The sequence below is a fragment of the Equus caballus genome, chromosome 15 (assembly GCF_041296265.1).
Source record: "Equus caballus isolate H_3958 breed thoroughbred chromosome 15, TB-T2T, whole genome shotgun sequence".
Classification (NCBI taxonomy): Eukaryota; Metazoa; Chordata; class Mammalia; order Perissodactyla; family Equidae; genus Equus; species Equus caballus.
In genome coordinates this window covers 99,260,014-99,278,931 of record NC_091698.1, presented here as the reverse complement: position 1 = coordinate 99,278,931, position 18,918 = coordinate 99,260,014, and the positions used below count along the sequence as shown (strand labels likewise).

At 45.5% G+C, this 18,918-nt stretch overlaps 2 protein-coding genes and 1 long non-coding RNA gene across 14 annotated transcripts in view; 2 read left to right on the top strand and 1 right to left on the bottom strand.

The window, feature by feature from the left end:
- The window catches only part of TAF1B (TATA-box binding protein associated factor, RNA polymerase I subunit B), a 73,148-nt gene extending 68,102 nt beyond the window's left edge, over positions 1-5,046 (top strand). For all 6 annotated transcript variants that reach the window (XM_070235906.1, XM_023619552.2, XM_023619553.2 and 3 more), the window contains one exon: positions 146-5,046. In XM_070235906.1, coding sequence (XP_070092007.1) covers positions 146-350 — 205 coding nt within the window. In that variant the 3' untranslated portion in view covers positions 351-5,046. The remainder of the gene's footprint in view (positions 1-145) is intronic.
- Positions 1-16,051, bottom strand: part of LOC138917720 (uncharacterized) — a 28,577-nt gene extending 12,526 nt beyond the window's left edge. For 2 of the 3 annotated variants that reach the window (XR_011426172.1, XR_011426171.1), the window contains exons 1-4: positions 15,863-16,051; positions 15,050-15,199; positions 11,051-11,297; positions 7,865-8,153 (exon numbers count right to left, since the gene is read on the bottom strand). This is a non-coding gene — a long non-coding RNA (uncharacterized lncRNA). The remainder of the gene's footprint in view (positions 1-7,864; positions 8,154-11,050; positions 11,298-15,049; positions 15,200-15,862) is intronic. The other variant, XR_011426173.1, reaches the window with a different exon arrangement.
- Positions 16,052-16,223: 172 nt separating this feature from the next.
- Positions 16,224-18,918, top strand: part of GRHL1 (grainyhead like transcription factor 1) — a 50,476-nt gene continuing 47,781 nt past the window's right edge. For 2 of the 5 annotated variants that reach the window (XM_023619551.2, XM_023619550.2), the window contains exon 1: positions 16,224-16,494. In XM_023619551.2, coding sequence (XP_023475319.1) covers positions 16,475-16,494 — 20 coding nt within the window. In that variant the 5' untranslated portion in view covers positions 16,224-16,474. Of the gene's footprint in view, positions 16,495-16,841; positions 17,067-18,080; positions 18,373-18,918 lie in introns of those variants that run through there. The other 3 variants (XM_070235904.1, XM_070235903.1, XM_070235902.1) reach the window with 2 other exon arrangements.

The following is an 18,918-nucleotide window of genomic DNA, read 5'->3' as shown; positions in this document are numbered from 1 at the left end:
TTCAAGTTTCCTTCCAACTCCGAGTGCTGTTTTAAGCCTGGCCATGTATATTTGCTAAGTTATTTGGGGGATGTTCTGGGGATAGATGCAGACATTTCCAAATGGTCATTGAAAGGTAACTTCTTCCTTTTTCTTCCCCTTCTAGCTATTGTAAACATGTGACGACTTATGAAGAATCAAATTTTTCTCTGAGTTATCAGTTTATAATAAATCTCTTCTCCTTTCTGCTGAGAATAAAGACCTCCTTTCTCCATGAAGAAGTGAGCTTAATTGAAAAGAGACTTTTTAAAACAAAATATAGTAAAACAAAAAAGAAATCTTCAAGATCCAGGAAAGTAAGAAAATACTGAGAAAAATGAAGTAGAAACTTTCTTGGGAAAATATTTTAATAGTGACAGCAATGTCAAATTATAATATAACATTCCAGAGAATTGTGGAAAATAGGTTTTTATTGTATATACATGTATACATGCAACACACATATATACACGTACACATATATATGTCCTCAAATGTGCTTATAAAAATGTATATTGGAAAGCAAGTAAACTTTGTTTAAATTTATTTTTTAAATTATGAATGTTCTTTGAGATAATTAAAACAATAAGCTTTATAAACGGTATCCAGAAATTTATATTCATTGTTCCAAAGAATTTAAGAAGACAGGACACTTTCTGACTCATTCTTCAAGGCCAGCGTTACCCTGATACAAAAACGAGACAAGGACAACACAGAAAGGAAAATTACAGGCCAATATCACTGATGAACATAGATGCAAAAATCCGCAACAAAATACTAGCAAATTGAATACAGAAATACTTTAAAAGGATCCTACACCATGATCAAGTGTGATTTATTCCAGGGATGCAAGGATGGGTTCAACATCTGCAGATCGATCAGTGTGATAGACCACGTTAATGAAGTGAGGAATAAAAATCACGTGATCCTCTCAATAGATGCACAGAAAACATTTGCCAAGATCCAACATCCATCTATGATAAAAACTCTCATTGTATTTTAAAGCTAAATTTGCTTTTTAAACTCGATCACTTCCTTACTCTTTATGCCCAAAGTAAATCCCAAATAAATCAAAGATCTAAACATAATCTTTTATATATAACATATATTAAAGTATTAGGAGAAAACAAGTGTGATTGCTTTGATGATCTTAGAATGGGAAAGGCTTTCTAAGCATGCCTCAAAACCGGAAGCCAGAAGGAAAAGATTAACAATGTGACTACAAAGGGAAATGGCAAACTGGGAAAATATACTTGCAGCATGTGCTGGACAAAGGAAGCATTTCTTTAATGTATCAATAGCTCTTGGAAACACTAGAAAAAAGACAAGCTGAGCAAGGGATATGAAAAGATAGCTTTATGAAAAAAAGAAATACAAAGGCCAAGGCAAAAGACAGGAGAGGATACTCTCCCTAACTCTTATTAAAGAAATACAAACTAAAGAGAGATGATTTCCCACATATTAGATTGGCAAAGATTATTAAGGTTTATAATACCTGGTGAAGATACTGGAAAATCAGGCATTCTTACTCAGCTTCTTTATGCAACGAATACTTTCCGAGCAACTTACATGTTGCAGGCCCTGGAGAAAGCACTGAACAAGGTCCCTGCCTTAAAGATCTCCTGTTCTAAGGGTGGGGGCAGATAGTAAACAAATATATATATTTGGGGTAATGAAGTACAATGAAGAAAAATCAAGATAAGGGATAAGTGATAGGGTGGGCCATTTTATAAAGAGTGGTCAAGGAAGGAACCTCAGGGGAGGTGACATTTGAGCAGAGACCAACATGTATGAAGTACAATTGAGGGAGCAAGCCATATAGCTATCCAGAGGAAGATCATTCGAGGCAGAGGAAACACGTGGAGGCTCTGTGGCAGGAGTGCTTGATGGATTCGAGGAATAGCGAATTGTCCAGAGCGGCTCCAGTGTTGTGGTTGAAGGGGAGAGTGGTAGCAGATGAGATGGAAGAGGTGGCCTTCAAGGCCAGGGTAAGGCTTTTATCCCAATGGTGTCACAGGACACCACAGGAAAATTTTGAGCAAGAGAATGATGTGACCTGACACATGTCATAAAGGGGTCACGGACCGCCCTGTGGTGAACAGACTGCAGGGGAAATGGGCACAGGTAGGGAGGCCACTTGAGAGACTATCGCACTGGTTCAGGCGGGAGATGGTGGTTTAGACTACAGATTGTAGTGGAAGTGAAGTAATGAGATCTCAGATACAGTGTAAGTATGGAATAAATAAGGATTTGGTGATGGGCTGGTTGTGAGTATAAGAAATCAAAATGCCATAATGTTTTTTTCCTGAGCAACTGAGTTGAGGTCCCATTTATCAAGATGGGGCTATTTTAATTGCCTCCCATTCACCCTGTTTGTGAGGGAAGCTATTCCCACCCTAGGATTGTGGGGACCACATGGCACCCAATGCTGAACAGATGAGAAAAACAGCAGTTTATTAATCACAAAGACTTACCACCTGAGGGGGCCCACTACGCAGGGTCTGAGGGAGGCGGGCTTTGTAGTATCAAGAGGATGGAGTGACCCCTGGTTCCTGCAGGAAGCTATGATTAGCTTGTTAGAACAATTCCATGGGCTGGCAGAGAACTGAAACCCACTACTCAAGAGGAAGCAGGAACTGCTCCTGGTCCTCTAGATAAGGTGTGTTTGGTTAGGGGTGGGAGTGGAGTGGGGAGGAGAACTTGTAGTTAGGCCATTTGAGGTCCTCCCAGTTTCACCAGATGTCAAGGCAGCACATAATACCGGGCCTTAATTATAGGCCTTAAACCAGAGGGAGAACCCTGAGAAGAGTGGGAATTGGGAAATCAGTTCTGTTTTGGGCATGTGGGGTCTGAGATGCCTATTAGACATGGAAGAGATGTCAAAATAGACAGTTGGGGTAAAAAAATCGATAGTTCAGAGTTCTAAGATAATGTAAATATAGAAATCACCAGAAATGTTAAAACTGTGAGACTAGATGGGATCTCCTAGGGAGTTAGCATAGGTAGAAAATAGGTCTTCCTAGATGCTGTTTATGAGGTTGTGCAAGTTCTCTTCTAGTCCTGGTTTGCTGAGAGTTTTTATCAGGAATTGATGTTAGGGTTTTTTTCAAATGCTTTTCCTTCACCTATGAGGTGACGGTATGGTTTTTCTTTTTTAGCCAGTTAATATGGTAAATTACATTGAGTTTCAAATGTTAAACCAACCTTGCATTCCCAGGATAAATTCCACTTAGTCATAATCTATTATCCTTTTTATATATTGTTGAATTTGATTTGCTGAAATTTTGTTAAGAATTTTTACATCCATGTTCATAAGGAATGTTGTTCTGTAGCTTTCTTTTCTTGTGATTTTTTTTAATCTGGTTTTGTTATCTGAGTAATGCTGGCATCTCAGGATGAGTTGTAAAGTATTCCCTTCTCTTCTGTTTTTACTTTGTCGAAGCATTTGTATAGAGTTATTCCTTAAGTTTTAGTATTAAAACTCATCTGTATCTGGATTGGGAGGGTTTTCAACTACAGGTGCAATTTAATACATATAGGGCTATCCAGGTTATCTCTTCTTGAAAAAGCTTTGCTTTTCAAGAGACACTGTTATGAAAATGAAGTCATACCAGCAGCTGGGAAAAAAATATTTGCAAAACATACATCTGACAAAAGACTTGTAGCTATACAAATAATTCTTAAAACTCAATAATAAGAGAGCAAAAAAAAAAAAAAGCCACCAAAAATAGGCAAAAGAATTGAAAAGACACTTCAGCAAAGAAAATATACAGAGAACAAATAAGCATGGGAAAAGTGCTCGACGTCCTTAGTTATTAGGAAAATACAAATTACAACCAGAAAGAGATACCACCACACACCCACTAGAATGGCTAAAATTTTAGAAGACTGACTATAGTAAGTGTTGACAAGGATTTGGAGCAACTGGTGCTCCCACTGCCAGTGGGAATGTAAAACAGTGCAACCATTTTAGAAAACAGTTGGGTTGTTTCTTAAAATGAAAAATATGCCTACCATATGATTCAGCCATTCCACTCCTAGGTGTCTTCCCAAGAAAAATAACAGCATATATCCACACAAAGACTTATACACAAATTTTCACAGCAGCTTTATTTGGAATAGCCAAAAAAGGGAAACAACCCAAATGGGCATCAACAGGTGAATGGATGTGGTATATCCATACAGTGGAATACTGTTAGCTATAAAGAGGAAGGAACTGTTGAAACAGTAACAACACCTCAGCTCAGGAGAGGGATTTGGCAGAGTATATAAAAAAATATCATTTTATAACTTAAAAAGTTAGTTTCTAAAGATTTTTACTGAAAAATGTTATTTGAATATAAATTTTGTGGACTCAACATCATGATTTGAAGTGCTATGGCACTTCAGTTGAATAAAGAGTTGAAGTTGCTAACAAGTTCCATATACTTAAAAATATCAAGACAGAGAGTACAAAGCTATGAAAAGTTTTGGGCCACCCACAAATGTGAAATAAGATTAATAAGAGAGGAAAGGGAAGCGAAAAATAAGGTTTTGCATGCATTTCAACCTTATGATTTACATTTAAGCCTAATAGGCGTTACTTCTTTAGGAGTCAATGCTTTCACACCTAAAAACTATTCAACCGGAGGAAAAGCTTATCTGTATACTGCCTAAAAGGGGAGGAGGATTATATGACAGTGGTAGCATGCGTTGAGCACCTACTCTGTGTAAGGTACTATACTAAGTGCTCTGTCTCATTCAGTGTTCTCAGCTGTTCCCTGAGGGCCACACTCTCATCCCCGTGTAATGGATGAAAAACTAAGGGTTAGCAATGGGAAGTAGCCTGTCACGGGCACAAGCTAACACAAGGCTGAGCTGAGATCTGAACTCCAGATTCCAAATTATATTAAAAAAAATCCTCAGTTGTAGACTTCCTCTTGCTTTAGCAGTCCGTATGTTTCCCTTTTGTTTGCATCCTGGGGATGGAAGAAGGTTCGTGTATATTTTAGTAAATTTATTTCAATAAAAATTTCTTGATTGTTTCTATCGGTGGTTCTCCAAGTGTGATCCCTGGATCAGCAATGACGTCACCAGGACACTTGTTAGAAATACAAAATCCCAGGCCCTGCTCCCGACCTGCCATTTCAGAACTCGGTGTGGAGCCCAGAAAGCTGTGATTCAAAAAGCCCTCCAGGAATTCCGATACTCGCTGAAGTGTGAGAACCCCTGATTATCGTATATCAATAAAGGTTTAAAAGTAAATGATGTGGTACGTGAATTAAGGAATGCTTGTAGGCTGAATCCCTACCTACTAAATCAGAGGCGTCTATTTCTCTTACATAACGAAAATTCTGGATCAAGTCATTCCCAGTTCGTTGGGCAGCTCAAGGCTCAATGCTATCAAGGACCCAGAGTGGTCTGGTCCTGCCCTCCTCCACATGCTGGCTCTTTGTTCTTCAGCTCGCTACCTCTTGGTCACAAGATGGGTACTACAATTCCACATGACCAAATTCAAGGTAGAAAGGTGGGGCTGGACAGAAGACTTCCTCAAGAGCCTCTCTGGCGAGAAAGCTTGTCTAGAAGCCTGCCAGTAGAGTTTCTTTACTTAGCGAAGGGGGATAGGATTACCACGACTAGTTTAGATTATCATGATGCATTCCTACCTTCCCTAAGATTATGGATCTTTGTCTAGCATTCGAGCAAAGTTAAGGTACTGTTAACAAGGAAAGGTCAGGGGACTGTTAACAGGCAATGGACAATGTATATGTCGTCTTTGCTCTCGAGTTCAAAGTCCTAACGTCTAATATGTGCAAAATGTGATGCAATGGTGAACAATTCCTAACATCTGTTGATCACCTACCCACCACGGCACTGTCAGATACTTTATGGCTATTAGCATCCAGATTGGCTCTAGTCTTAGGGAATGACTGATAATAATAAGTGCTGGCATAATGTCTATTATGTACCAGACACTTTGCTAAATGATGTATATAATATATAACTAAGTGCCATATATATTATATATTAGCAACCGAGTGAAATTAGCAAATGAGTTATTAATTTATCCTCACAACAACCACATGATGTAGGTACTATTATTATCCCCATTTTACAGAGGGGAAACCTGAGACACAGAGGGGCTGAGTAACTTGCCCAGAGTCACACACTTAGTCTGGAATAAACTACTGCGCTACACTGTCTTTCCAGAGACTTCAACCCTCTTTTCTCTCAAGGAGCTTACCATATTAGCAGAGTCATATTGATTTCACTGCTTTCGACATACAGAAACAATGCTGCTTGCCCTTGCTGTCTGTAAGCTGTCCCTAGCCTCCATCCTGCTGGGTAGGGGTGGAGGGCAGCAAAGAGGGAGAGACAGCACCTTGATCTTTAATCTTACCAATTAAAGATATCTTAGTCTCTTCAGGGTTAAAATAGTCACTTTGGAATAAATATTTAGTAAAATTAAAGTTCAAATCCCTACTAGGGCTGTTTCTTCCTTCTGTCTCCTTCCCCAGATGGCCTCTGGGTTCAAGGGTGGGATGGAGGAAGAGCCCCAACTCTACATGTGTCCTCTGGGTCCTTGCCAGGCTCTGATGTAGATGGTCGCTGGTGCTGGTGCGGTAGCACCCCTACAGCAGAGCCTGCATCAGGGGAACCCCCTGAGGCTTGCTCCTCTCAGCCCCCACTGGCCTCAGGCCTGTCCACAAAGCCGCTGGTGCTCAGCTCCACCCGCTGCCTTCCGTGTCCTCACTGGGTGCGTGGAGGCGTTTCTAGATCCCTTCCACCCTCCAACGTGCCTTAGTAGGCTGGGCTGCCATTTCTTCTGAGCTGCAGTCATCCCGCACGGGCACAGGGCACCCTCCAGCCCTATCTCTGCCTGAATACTTGCCTCAGCTGTTTCTAAACTGCAAAGACACACAACTATGGAATAAGGCAGAAACAGGCTAAGTGCCACACTGGATGTACAAATAGAGCCCAATGGAGCTGAGAAGAGGAGATCAGCACCACGGGAAGCTCAGGGTGTAGAGGACCCAGCTTCCCAGGCTGCCCCCCCAGGAGCAGGAATCAAATTTCTACTTTCCTTTCAGGGGAAGTAATAAATTATTTTGCCACTATAGTGATTTGTGATATTTCTTGATGTGAGTGGCATCTCTTTTATGAGCAAATCTTATTTTATGTTGTTTTAAAAAAATTAAATTCCTTACCACTGCAATGAAACATAATTTTACGATTTTGGTGACCACCCTAAAGGGAGAGAAAACCAGGTGAGGTTTCCCATAGTCCCGGAGCCAGTGACTGTTGTCATAGAGTGAAATCAGACTTCTTGGGGATGAGAACGGATGGCTGCAGACACTTCTGGCAAAGACAGTCTTTAAGTTGTTTTATGTGTCTCCGTGGTCAGTCTAAGCTCACAGCCACGCAAACAGCCCGGACATGCTGGAATTGTGACTGAGCATCAAATTTGGACCAGCAAAACATCGTGGAAAGAAAACACAGCTGTGGGACACATTTACTAAGCACCTTTCTACCCAGTGAACATTTTACATGTTTTCTCGTTTAATATATCTAGATAAATCTATTCATCTACAACTAGCAATTAAAGGTTTGGTCACCGTCGATTAAAACAAAATCTTCAATTTTTAAAATTAAATCAGTGAACGTACCATGAGAGTCTTTTCCCACAAGAATATAGAACATTGGCCCAAATATTTCATTAATCTACAAAGATATCTCATACATTAAGAACATAGTTTTGTTGGGTTTGGGGTGTGTTTTTCTTTTTTAATCCTTCAAAAGAATGGAGGTTTCTGTAGGCAGCTTGAAATTCCACGTTAGACTTAAAAGGAAAAGGAGTGTCTCCTACCTGCCGGCTTTGCCTCCTCTTGCATCAGGTCCGTCAGCATTATTATGGGATGTAATGATGGTTAACAGAGTGATGAGCCACCAGGTATCTTATCGCACCGAAGGGCAGCCTTTCTCCCAGGGCGCCCAGGCCTGTCCTTGCCACGCGGAAGGGAAGCCTCCCACTGCCCAAAGGAAGGAGGAGAGCCCAGGGCCGGGGCGGCAGGTGGCCTGTTTACCTGTAGAAAGTCTATGGTTCTGTGTTCTCTCTTTATAGGGTTTTTTTTTCCCCTCTATTGGCACAAAGCCACCTAGAAAAAAAGCAGTTTAATTCAACGTTATAATTACACAGAAAGCCCTATTGCTTCGAAGGAAAGAGGGAGCATTATTTCCGAGTCTTAAGGAAAATCTTGAACAGAATTTCCAAAGTGTGGCTGCTGTAAAAAGTTCTGTGAATTGTTATATATTGCAGAGTTAAAAGTGTGTATTTTCATCTTGAGTATGTTGCCAGCGACGTTTTAAAATTGAAAATGCCTCTGCGTTCTTGAAAGCTGAGTAAATTCACACAGTCTTAAGTCTCTCACAGAACGTTTTCAAGCAGCTCTTAGAGTATGTTCCCTCGTTCTGTGCCCTTGTGAAGTATTTAAGCATAAAGCGATTGTAGGGCCAGACTTGCCTGGTAATGCGCTTTGACTTGAGAAGAGCTTACAAAAGAGCTCTTTTATTGACTTTATAAATTAAGACCCTGGTATTTCAGCTCACTTGGCCTTTTGCCCTCTGCAACAATTATTTCCTTCTGGAACAATTAGTACATGTTTTATGGGTATTTGCATTGAACTGGCTGACTCACAGATATTCCCAAAGGAATTTTTAAGTTAGAATACCACTTAAAAGTAATTACCTTTTGTCACCATTGTTGTCCACATTAATTCAGATTAAGTGATTAAGTTAAACATTACCTAAAATGAAAAGGTGGTCTCTGAATTTAAAAACTCCCAAGGTCAAAAGTAGGAAAAATGTGTTCTTTATCACGTTAGAGAATAAGAAAATATTACAAAATGTGTTACTTATCTGCACCTTTCTCTTAGAAATTCAACCAGACTAAGAGTCTCCCTGGGAAGGTCTCCTCTGCTTGGGGTCCCTTGCCCCCTAGGCAGTCACCCTGCTGAGGCCCTCAGGCAGGGCCTTTTCCCCCACTCCCGCTGGCCAACCTGTCAAAGGCACTTCCCACATGTCAACCCCTCTCCACTCCTCACTATCTCTCCAGTTTCTTTCTCAAAGCACAGCCCGGGGATCTGATCAGGCAGCTGATGAAGGCAAAGCTCGTTAAACCGTTCCTGGGGCTCCCCTGCCTGCCCCCTCCTCACCACAGCCTGAGGACCAGAGTGGGTGGGGAGGCCCGAGAGTTGGCATTTTATCACCCAGCACCCCCCTCCACCCCCCCATGCACAGAGGCACAGAGGGTAAGGACTGCCACACTCCCCCACCCACTTTCCGGTCCTGGTCCTGGGCTCCCTCTGTCACTCAACTTACTTCATCCTCCCTCCGTTCTTTCTCAGTGTCAGGGGGAGCTCCATTCTTTCAATTCCTCAGCACTTCCAACACTTCTTATTTTGGCATTTAATCTAACCTACTTACGCATGTGTCCTGTTTTCCTAACTCAGCAGTAAGCCTTTGAGAATGGGGGCCATTTCTTATGGTTCCATATAGAACCCTACATCCAAAAGATGTTCAGTAAATCTCTTTGATGAAAGTAATGATGATGAAAAATTACAACAAGCTTCCTGCTTTCTCATCAGTGACTGCAGTGCAATGATCTCTATTCAATGAATGAACTCAGTTGTCTGCCTTCCAAATGTTGGTTTTGAATCAAACTGAAATATTTTTAAGACAGAAGAGGGAAAAATGGGCATAACTTTTGCCCATGGTATTTATCAAATATCTATATAGTGCTTAGAATGTGCCGGGCCCTGTTCTAAGCACTTGACATATATCACCTCTTTTAACCCCCTTAATGATCCTATGATGTGGTACTGTATTATTTTACAAATAAGGACACTGAGATGTTCTGACTCCAGACAGCCTAGCTCCAGAATCTGTGGGCTTCACCACCTTACAGCACTGCCTCTTAAAGACCTCAGCCCCTGGTGATGTCGGTTTGGAATCTAAGGAACCAGAATGCTACTCCAAAGAAGAAAACACAAGCATTTGTGACTGAAGTATGTCCTCACCAACTCCCCAACTCGGAATCTCCACCCTAAACCTGCTCGTCCTCTATCCTCCTCGTCTCTCAATTACAACACCATTCGCCTAATCACCCAAGCTGTAAATCGCCAGCCCCTCCCATCGTCACCCCCAACTTCTCATCCATCACTCAGCCCTGGCAGTTCTACCACCAAGTGCCTCTCTGGCCAGTCTCCAATCCTCCGTCGAGGATGCACTGCCCAGCTCAGGCCCTCATCATTTCCCTCCTAGTGGGTTGCAAAACATCTCTGCTTTCCAAGCGTGCATCATTCCTCTGCCAGCTATTTTCCAAAAATAGATCTAATAACACTGAGGCTCAAAACCCTTCGATGGCTCTTTGCTGCCTACAGCTCGACGGCTTGGCTTGGGCTGCCCATCATGTGGATGTTCTCAGTGGATAGCGGAGACAGTGCACCATTGACCTTGTCCGAGGTCTCATGCCTGCCAAAGGCTCTCACGCAACTTTTCCCGTCTCATGCCCTGCCCCTGCTCCCTCAATCTCAGGCAAAGGGCTCCTGAACAAGCCATGACACCTCACACTTCAGGGCCTTTGCTCCTGCTGTATTCTCTGTCAGAAGGGTCCTCCTTCATCTCAGGAGAACCCTTATTCCTCCCTTATGACCCTGCTCAAATGCCATCCCCTCCGCTCTCCCCACTCAGCTCCCAGGCAGAAGGCATCTTTCCCAAAGCATACAGCACACACCTCCATGAAGGCATTTACAACATGTGTGCTAATGTGCCCGGGTCTGCAGATCGAGGAACTTGAGTGCCTGATCATGAGTTAGCTGTGTATATATACACCGGAGGGCTGGGAAGGAGATTTTGAGATTAAGAAACTTGAGACCTCGTGTGAAAAACAGAGTTGACAAAGATAATATAGGCAACGTGCCAAAGAAGAAGTGTGTTAGGAGAGTTCACACATCTAAAATGTAATAATGAGGTTTATACAATTAATTCCACTTACCTCCCAGAGCTCATCAGAAACTGAGGACCTCTCTTCTCTGCATTTTCAGTGAGATGCCTGCACGTTTGCTTTGCCTTACTAAGGACCGCATACATCCGAAGAAGCACTTCTCGTCTCGGCCTCGCCCTCCATCCACGTGTGAAAAGCCCTCCGACGCTCTGTCTCCGAGTTCGTGTCCCCATCTGCTGATCCCCACAGTGGCCCAGCAGAGTCACTTGCAGTCTTGTGATGCATTGAGGAGCTTTTACTGAAAGGATTGAAGGACACCTAAGTAAATATGCTCAACTACCTCCCAGTTCCAAAGGAATATGGCCATTTGTGCCCATGATAACTTCCGACCAAATGCACCAGTCCCTCTGCCCTCATGAAAAGCAATCCTGAAACGCTGAGACTGGCTTCCGCTTCTTTTCTCTCTCTTGATGCTTGTTGCAAAATTCTCCTGATTTTTCCCTTCCCCTTTTTTCAACCCCTAGTTCTTCCTTTTTCTAATCATCACCAACAGGAGTAATTCAAAATTCCAAATATTGGAATCAGTAGTCTCATGGCTTAGAAAAGACATACCAAAGTGAATCAAAATACTCTAATTTCAAGTAAAGGACACTGAGCTGGGGAGAGATTACTATAAAAACTGAGTTAATGAAATGTCAACTTTGGGCAGGTGACAATCCCTCTTTGCTGGTTTCTTATGTATAAGGTGAGGGTAATATCTCTCGTATTAAAATGTAGTGAGATGCTATGACAATTTTAAATGGACATTATGTTATAATGAAGATGTTTTACAACGAGTAACCTTTTCTTCAAAGAGTAAAATACGCAAATATGCGCCAGCCAGCAGAGCCCTGGCCTCCCAGCTCCCCTGTCTGGGGTGTTTTCTTGAAACGGCAGTGAGCATGATGGCTCCACCCCACTCAGTGTTAGTCACAGGCAAGAGAGGTTTACTGGAGGTTAAGACCAGTGTTTCTGAGCCAAGGGCTTTCTGGCAGCTGTGTTGCAACTGTTGAGCCTCCACTGTAATGATCAATCTACAGTGAAGCCATAAGAAAAGAACGTGAGACATCTGGGTGCTAGCTGCCAGCAAGAAGGTGACACCCAACTCGACATAACTTCTTCTGCTTCCATTCAGAAACAGGGAGAGAGTCTGGATCAAGTCCCAGGTATTTGACAAGACTCACCTGAGACTACAGTCACCCTGGCATAACAGGCAGGCACGGTGGGGAGGGGGCAAAGCCCTCATGAGCAAGCACATTCATGGCAACGCCACTAGGACGTTTGAAAATAGAGCACGTGGATACCCAAAAATGGAGAGTCCTGAGAGTCAAGTTTGAGAATCAATTTAGAGAACAATCAAATGCCATTTCCCAAGGCAGACGTTGTCACTAGGAAGCCCCAGCTGTGGCTCTGCCACATTTAAAGTGTCTCGGCTGCTTTATAATGGGGCCACAGGCTAAACTCAGACTATCTGGCAGAAATATTCACATATTGGCATTAGCACCACCTAGAAGGGAAAATGTGGGATTCGGAAACAAGAGTCTGTGTTCGTGTCCCAAACTTACTGGCTATGAGGATTTGAATACATCTGTCAATCTCTCTGGACCTCGTCTCTCCATGTGTAAGATGGGCATAACCCTGTCTACCTCAAAGAGTTGTTTTAAGACTCTACTTAGCACAGGTGTATATATATCACTTTGAACACCAAATACCGCCTAAAGGTTAATGTCGTTGCCATCCTGAATAACCACAGTCGTCAGTGCTCTGTAACATGCTTACCCTTATGCTAGATGATGGTGGATTCTTTAAATATGAGATATAGTTTCTGTCCCTTAAGCAACTTATAATACAGTGAAGAAAAATGGGGAAGTGGAACATTTAATATTTGTTGAGTTCCAACAGGTCTAGCATTTTTTGAGACAATTTTCACGAAGCAAACCAACAAATGGAACCCTTGGTAATAGGAACGATTATCCCATATTCCCCAGTTGAGGAAACTGAGGCTCAGAGGGGAAATAACTTTCCTAGGTTGCAGAGCTGGGAGGCGAGGGTGGAGAGTCCACACTCTCCCTGCCACACCCCATTTCTCCAGAGCGGAAGGCTTTCATCTCACAATAGACACTGGCAGACGGCATGATGGCTCTGGCAAACTGGGTGGGGCAGCGCCTTGGGTGTCAGGCAGGGAGGCTCTGCCATCATCTTGCCGCTTCTGTAGATATCCCTCCAACACTACTTCCTCAGGGTGAGGTCCCTGCATGTGATGAGCGCTGCAAATGGCTGGTCAGGTTATGGTTAGGTCACATGGCCAACAAACGAGCCCTTGGAGGAATTGGACAGGGTCCTGGCCCTCCTAACCTCTAAAGAAGATGGAAATCATATCAGATGTCTTTGTGCCAGGCATTGTGGGAGATTCTTTAAGAATATTATCTTGTTTAACTCCACGAAACTTAATACTGTTTTCCTCATTTTATAGATGAGGAAACCGAGTGGCAGTGAAGTAGATTGCTTAAGGTAAAAATACTGTATGAGGCAGATCTGAGATTTGAATCCAGATCTGATCAACTTACAGTCATTCTCTCAACTCATGCAGAACTGAATTAACTAAGAAGCAGAGCAGCCACGACGAGCGGTTTAAGGAAGGGACAGCTGAGGCACCGGGGGAGTAAATCGAACGGGACTAGAAGCAACACAGCTCCGACGATTTGCACCGTAGGAAAGGACCCCCCGTGTTATTATTGACTTAATAATTTCTTAAATTAGGTCACTTAAAAAAATATAATTTATTTAAACAAGAAGCTAGTGAATATGAAAATAGAACAAGCTCCATGCTCCAGCATTGTACCTGGGGATAGGGGGCAGAAATTGGAAACGGCAAAAGGGGACAGAAAGAAGTGTCCATGGTGGCTCATTTAGGTCCCAAAGGGCCTGGAGCACAGGCAGCAGGACGACGGCAGGAGCAGATGAAGGACAGCTGGAGCTGAATAAAGGCTTCAGACGCCTCCACGTTGCTAAATCCTCATCTTACTAGACCTCCTGGCAGCACGTGACCCAGCTGACCACGCCCTTCTCCTTGTCTCACTTCCTTCACTTGGCTTTCCTGCCTCCATTTTCCTCCAACTCAGTGATCTCCTCCTTTCCATCTCCTCTGCTGCATCCTCTTCTTCCCAGCCTCTCTGTGTTGGAGGCTCCATGATCCAGTGTTGGTTCTGTTCTTTCTTCCCCCGCCGCTGTGCAGATTCACCCCATCTCCAGGCTTTCAACACCATCTCTGTGCTGATGACCCCCAGATGTCCGTTCAGCCCAGATTTCTCCCTTGGATTCCAGACTCATATCCAACCATCTACCGAAACATCTACTTGGATCTCTACTAAAACTCTTGACCTTATGTCCAAAGGGAACTCCTGACCTCCCCAGACCATCTACGTCAGCAGTGTTCCCCATCTCAACGATGGCAAATCATTTTCAACTGAAAACCTTGTAGCTGTCCTTGCCTCTCTTTTTCTCACACTCTATAAGCAATTTTTAGTAAATCCTCTTGGTTCTACCCTCAGAATAGATCCAGAATTTGACCGCTTCTCACCACTCCACTCTGCCACCCCAGGCCAAGCTGCCATTATCTTTGACCTGGTCTCCCTGCCTCCACCTTTGACCCCTACCCCCCAGCAGCCATATTATTGTATGCTATGAATGAGATCACTGTCAGGGCCTTCGCCAAACCCCCCAATGCTTCTCCATCTCACCCCGTAAAACCCAAAGTCCATACAAAGGCCTGTGTCTCCCCTGGCCTCCTGCTTTGTCCTCCTCCAGCCACACTGGCGTCCTGCTGTTCACTGTCCCCACCTTCTGCAAAGCTGCGCCTCTGCCTGAACCATTCCTCCCCAATTCCTTGAAGGCCGCCCCTCCTCAAGTCTTCAAACCCAGACTCCACCCCGTGCTTCTCAGCTTCCTGCTCTGCTTTATTTTCCCCCCACAGAACTTGCCTCTTTCTAATATGCTATATAATTTACTTACGTTGTGTATTGTCTGTCACTCCAGCTAGGATGCTGGAAGAAGGCAGGGAATTTTGTCTGTTCTGTTCCTTGCTGTATCCTCAGCATCTAGAACAGAGGCTGGCATATAGTAGATCTCTCAATAAATATTTGTAGAATGAATGAGCAGACCCTGGAGGAGAAGGAAGCTTCAGCTCAGGAAGGACAATTTGGGCCAGGGGTAGGGGTGGAAATGAACAGAAGCTGGGTGGTTCAGAGGAGCGAGAGCAATACGGCTGCTGGAAGGAGCGGCAGGGGGGAGGCGCGATGAGCCTGAGGAAGGAGCCCTGGGGGAGGGGAGTACGGGGAAGGGGTGCGTTGAAGCCCAGATGGGGGTTCTGAGAGGGCTAAGGGGTAGGCAGAGATTAGAAGTGGGAGACTGGTGGGGGTCAGCAGTGAGGTGGGGCCCAGAACGCGGGGGAGGGGGGTAGGAGGCAGGCACTTGGGACAAGGTGGCTCAGGTGACCCATGCGACCACTCTGCAGGTACCACCCTGGCTGTACGAGGGGAAATGAGGTTAGGAGACTGCAGCAGTTGTCCAGTGACTGTCACATAGTGGACCGTATGAGATGGATGAGCAGGAGGGTCTAAAGCCGGACAGCTGCCGTGGGCAAAGCGAGGCGGTAGACATCTGAGCTTTCTCGGGTAAAAGCCAGATGCCTCCTAAGTAAGTGGACGCGGACTGAGCGGTGAGAGGGCGCACAACGAGGGCTCAGCACTTCGCAGACCCCAGGCGGGAGGGTGCCCGAGGCAGCCGAGCCGCAGACTGCGGGGCGCCCGTGAGGGGTGCGGTCACCGGTTGGGGAGACTCCATCCCTGGAGCAGCACTGGGCTCGGGTGGGTGGGCGGCAAGGCAAGATCGTCCAGCGCCGAGGGGCGGCGCCAGGGCCCGGCCCGGCCCGCAAGTGGGCGGCCGAGGGCTGCGACCTCGCAGCAGCGCCTGGACTCAGCGCCCGGCGGCCTTCGGGTGGGCGCGCGGAGGCCCGCGGAGGGGCGGCAGGTGCGCGCCGGCAGCCGCGCGGCCACGCCAGTTTGGGTAGGGCGCCGGGCGCGCCACTCGGACGCGGCCACGCGGAGCGCGGCCACGCGGAGCGGCGGACCCCCGCCCGCGCCGCTCGGCCCCGTCGGCCCCGCCCCGGCACCCGTGCGCCAGCCAATCAGGGGGCGCCGCCCGCCTCCCGGCCCCGAGGTCCCTCCCCGGACCGGCGAGCCGCCAGCCAATGGGCGGCCGAGGCCGGGTGCCCAGTGCGCGCAGCCCGCGCCGAGCCGGCTCAGAGCGAGAAAAGCGAACCCAACCCGTCGGGGCCGCCGCTCCGGACCCGCCGCCGCCGCCTCCTCCCCCCGGATCGGGTGTACTGTCCCAACCCGAAAGTCCAGTTCTGCGGCCCGGCAGCGGCGAGCGAGCGCGATGACACAGGAGTACGACAAGTGAGTGCGGCGCCGGCGCGAGAGTCCGGCCGTGCGGCCCGGGCCGCCGCTGCCCGCCGGGCCGGCCGCACCTGCTGCGAGGCCGGGCGAGGCGAGGGCGGGCGGACCGGCACACGGGAGTGCGAGGCCGGGCAGGTGGGGGGGCGCGGTGCGAGGCCAGGCGGCCGGAGATGCGGGCCCGAGGCCAAGCCAGGCAAGGGCGGCCGGGGGCGCGGGTCCGAGGCCGGGCGTGCGGGGTCCGCGCGTCCCGCCGTCCACTTGCGACTCCGCTGCGGCCTTTGCGGTCCAGCACTCCCCCCCGCCTTTGTTCCACCGAAGCCCCCTGGGGAGGCCCTTATCTTGGGAACTGGACTCCGGAGAGGAGTCCTCCCCTCTCCTGGCCTGAGCATCCTGGACGGGGGCGCGATCTCGGCGGCCCGGGTGCGCGGAGGCGGTTTCGGGCCGCCCCGCCTCGAGAGCCGCGCTCCGACGCGCGGGCGCCCCGGTGCCCCCCTCCCGGGTCGCTTGTGCTCTGTGGGGCCGATGGAGCTCTTTGGGACGCGCTCTGCGTCTGAAAAGGTAGACTTCTCCAGGTAATCTCTTGTCGCACAACCGTGTCATTCGGCCGGCCTGCTGGGACTTCCGAAAGAAATTTAGGGAAAAGTTGACGTGCTCTCGTGTCCTGGCGTTTTCTTTTCTCTGGTTGGCTGTGTGAGTGAGAAAATTGTTGTAGGAGTTATTTTGCCACTTGCATCATTGATGGTAATTACAGATTACTGTAATTAAAATGCTCAGAAAATATGAAGAGGTTGAAACTTGGAAATCAGGGTGATAAACTTAGAAAGTACTGTACCAACTATGCTTTTTGGAGTTTGCGATTAAAGAAATATTTTGGCAGTGTAAACTTTAGGGGACACCGGGCGAGGGATATTTCTGTATTTTCTTTGCACCTTTTCTGTAAATATAAAATTGTTCCAAAATAAAAAAATTTATTAAAAAAATAAGTAAATCGCACTAAACCAATCAGTATATTTCAGATCAGTAAATCCAGGGCGAATGCCCCTCCCCCCCAGTTTTATGATTATCTGCTAAGGATCATTTTGTTTAAGTGCTCTTTTTCTGGATGAGAATGTTAGATATTATGTCTGGAATATCTTAAGTGGAATTATCTTGTGGTGTAGAATATGCAGTTATCGCTTGAAATGTATTTCAAAAGTCGCCGAGAGATCCTTGATGAAGGGTTAAGACTCAGCGCAGCCAGTGATGAACCTTTGGGGACTAACAACAGCTTGACTGTCATATGAGGAAGTAGACTCCAGAAAGGCAGCTGGTTTCGTGTTTATTTCTTGACTTAGAGTTTAGATAAGGCAAATTTCCAAAGCTACAATTTTGGCCTTAGGCGCGCTTTGGAAATGTAAGACACCTTCAGAAAGCATTTGCAAAAAATATTTTATTTACTTTCTGTTGCGTATACAAATTTAAGATGGGGGTGGGAGCAGAAGGGAAGCTGAAAAACTAGCATTACGGGAATTGAATGAGCCAAGTGCTGTCATAATCTTCTGGAAGCAGCTATTACACTATTAATAATAGCTTGGCAGTACACCATTAATCACGCCAAGGTACCACTGGTTCTCTGGCTGTTATTCTCTGCTCTTGATGGTGCAGAGAATGCCCCTTGCTATGTTTCCTTATTTTTTTTAAATTTGAAATTTGTATAAACAGTCTTCATTTTTAAACAAACTGTCTGCTTTGAACAACCTATTGAGTTTGTTTTGTGTTAAAAGAGTGCACCACCTTAAGGCTTCTTTTCCTACCAAGTGTAAGCTCCTAGGACATTATGCCTAGAACATGAGTGAAAAATATTGGCTTTGAAATAAGACAGTTTTGAGTAAAGATAAGGTAAGTTGTTGGGCTCCCCCCCCCCCCCCCCCCCGCAAACCCACCCTTTTTCAAAGATGTTCTCCTTTTTCTAAATCTGTATCTGTTTTTAAAAGGCCTGGGTAACTGCCAAACCCTAACCTTTGTTGATTACTTGAAAAGATAATCAGTCTTTCTGCATTCACTTTTAGAGTAGGTAGGTCACCTTTAGGCCATTTACATATTTCATTGGTGTGTTGCAATGAGAACTGATCGTTAAATGTACTTGTTAGTAGTAATTCAGAGTAGTTCTGAACATTTAAATTTTTTCTCCTTAAAAAAAACCTACATCATTTTGCTGGAGTTGGAGTTTCTCTTTATTGACTTATTAAATAATCCCAACTGAACGGTTGTTGAGACTGTTTACATTTCAAGTTTTTGGAATCAGTAGTGTTTGCTTTAATCTTTTAAATTGAATGTTCTATGAGACTTTACTAAGATCTCCGTTGAGTTTTTGGATTTTTCCCACCAGACTACAGTGTTAAAATGAAACAGTTCTTGCCTAGTGTGGAAAACTAGTAAAGATTT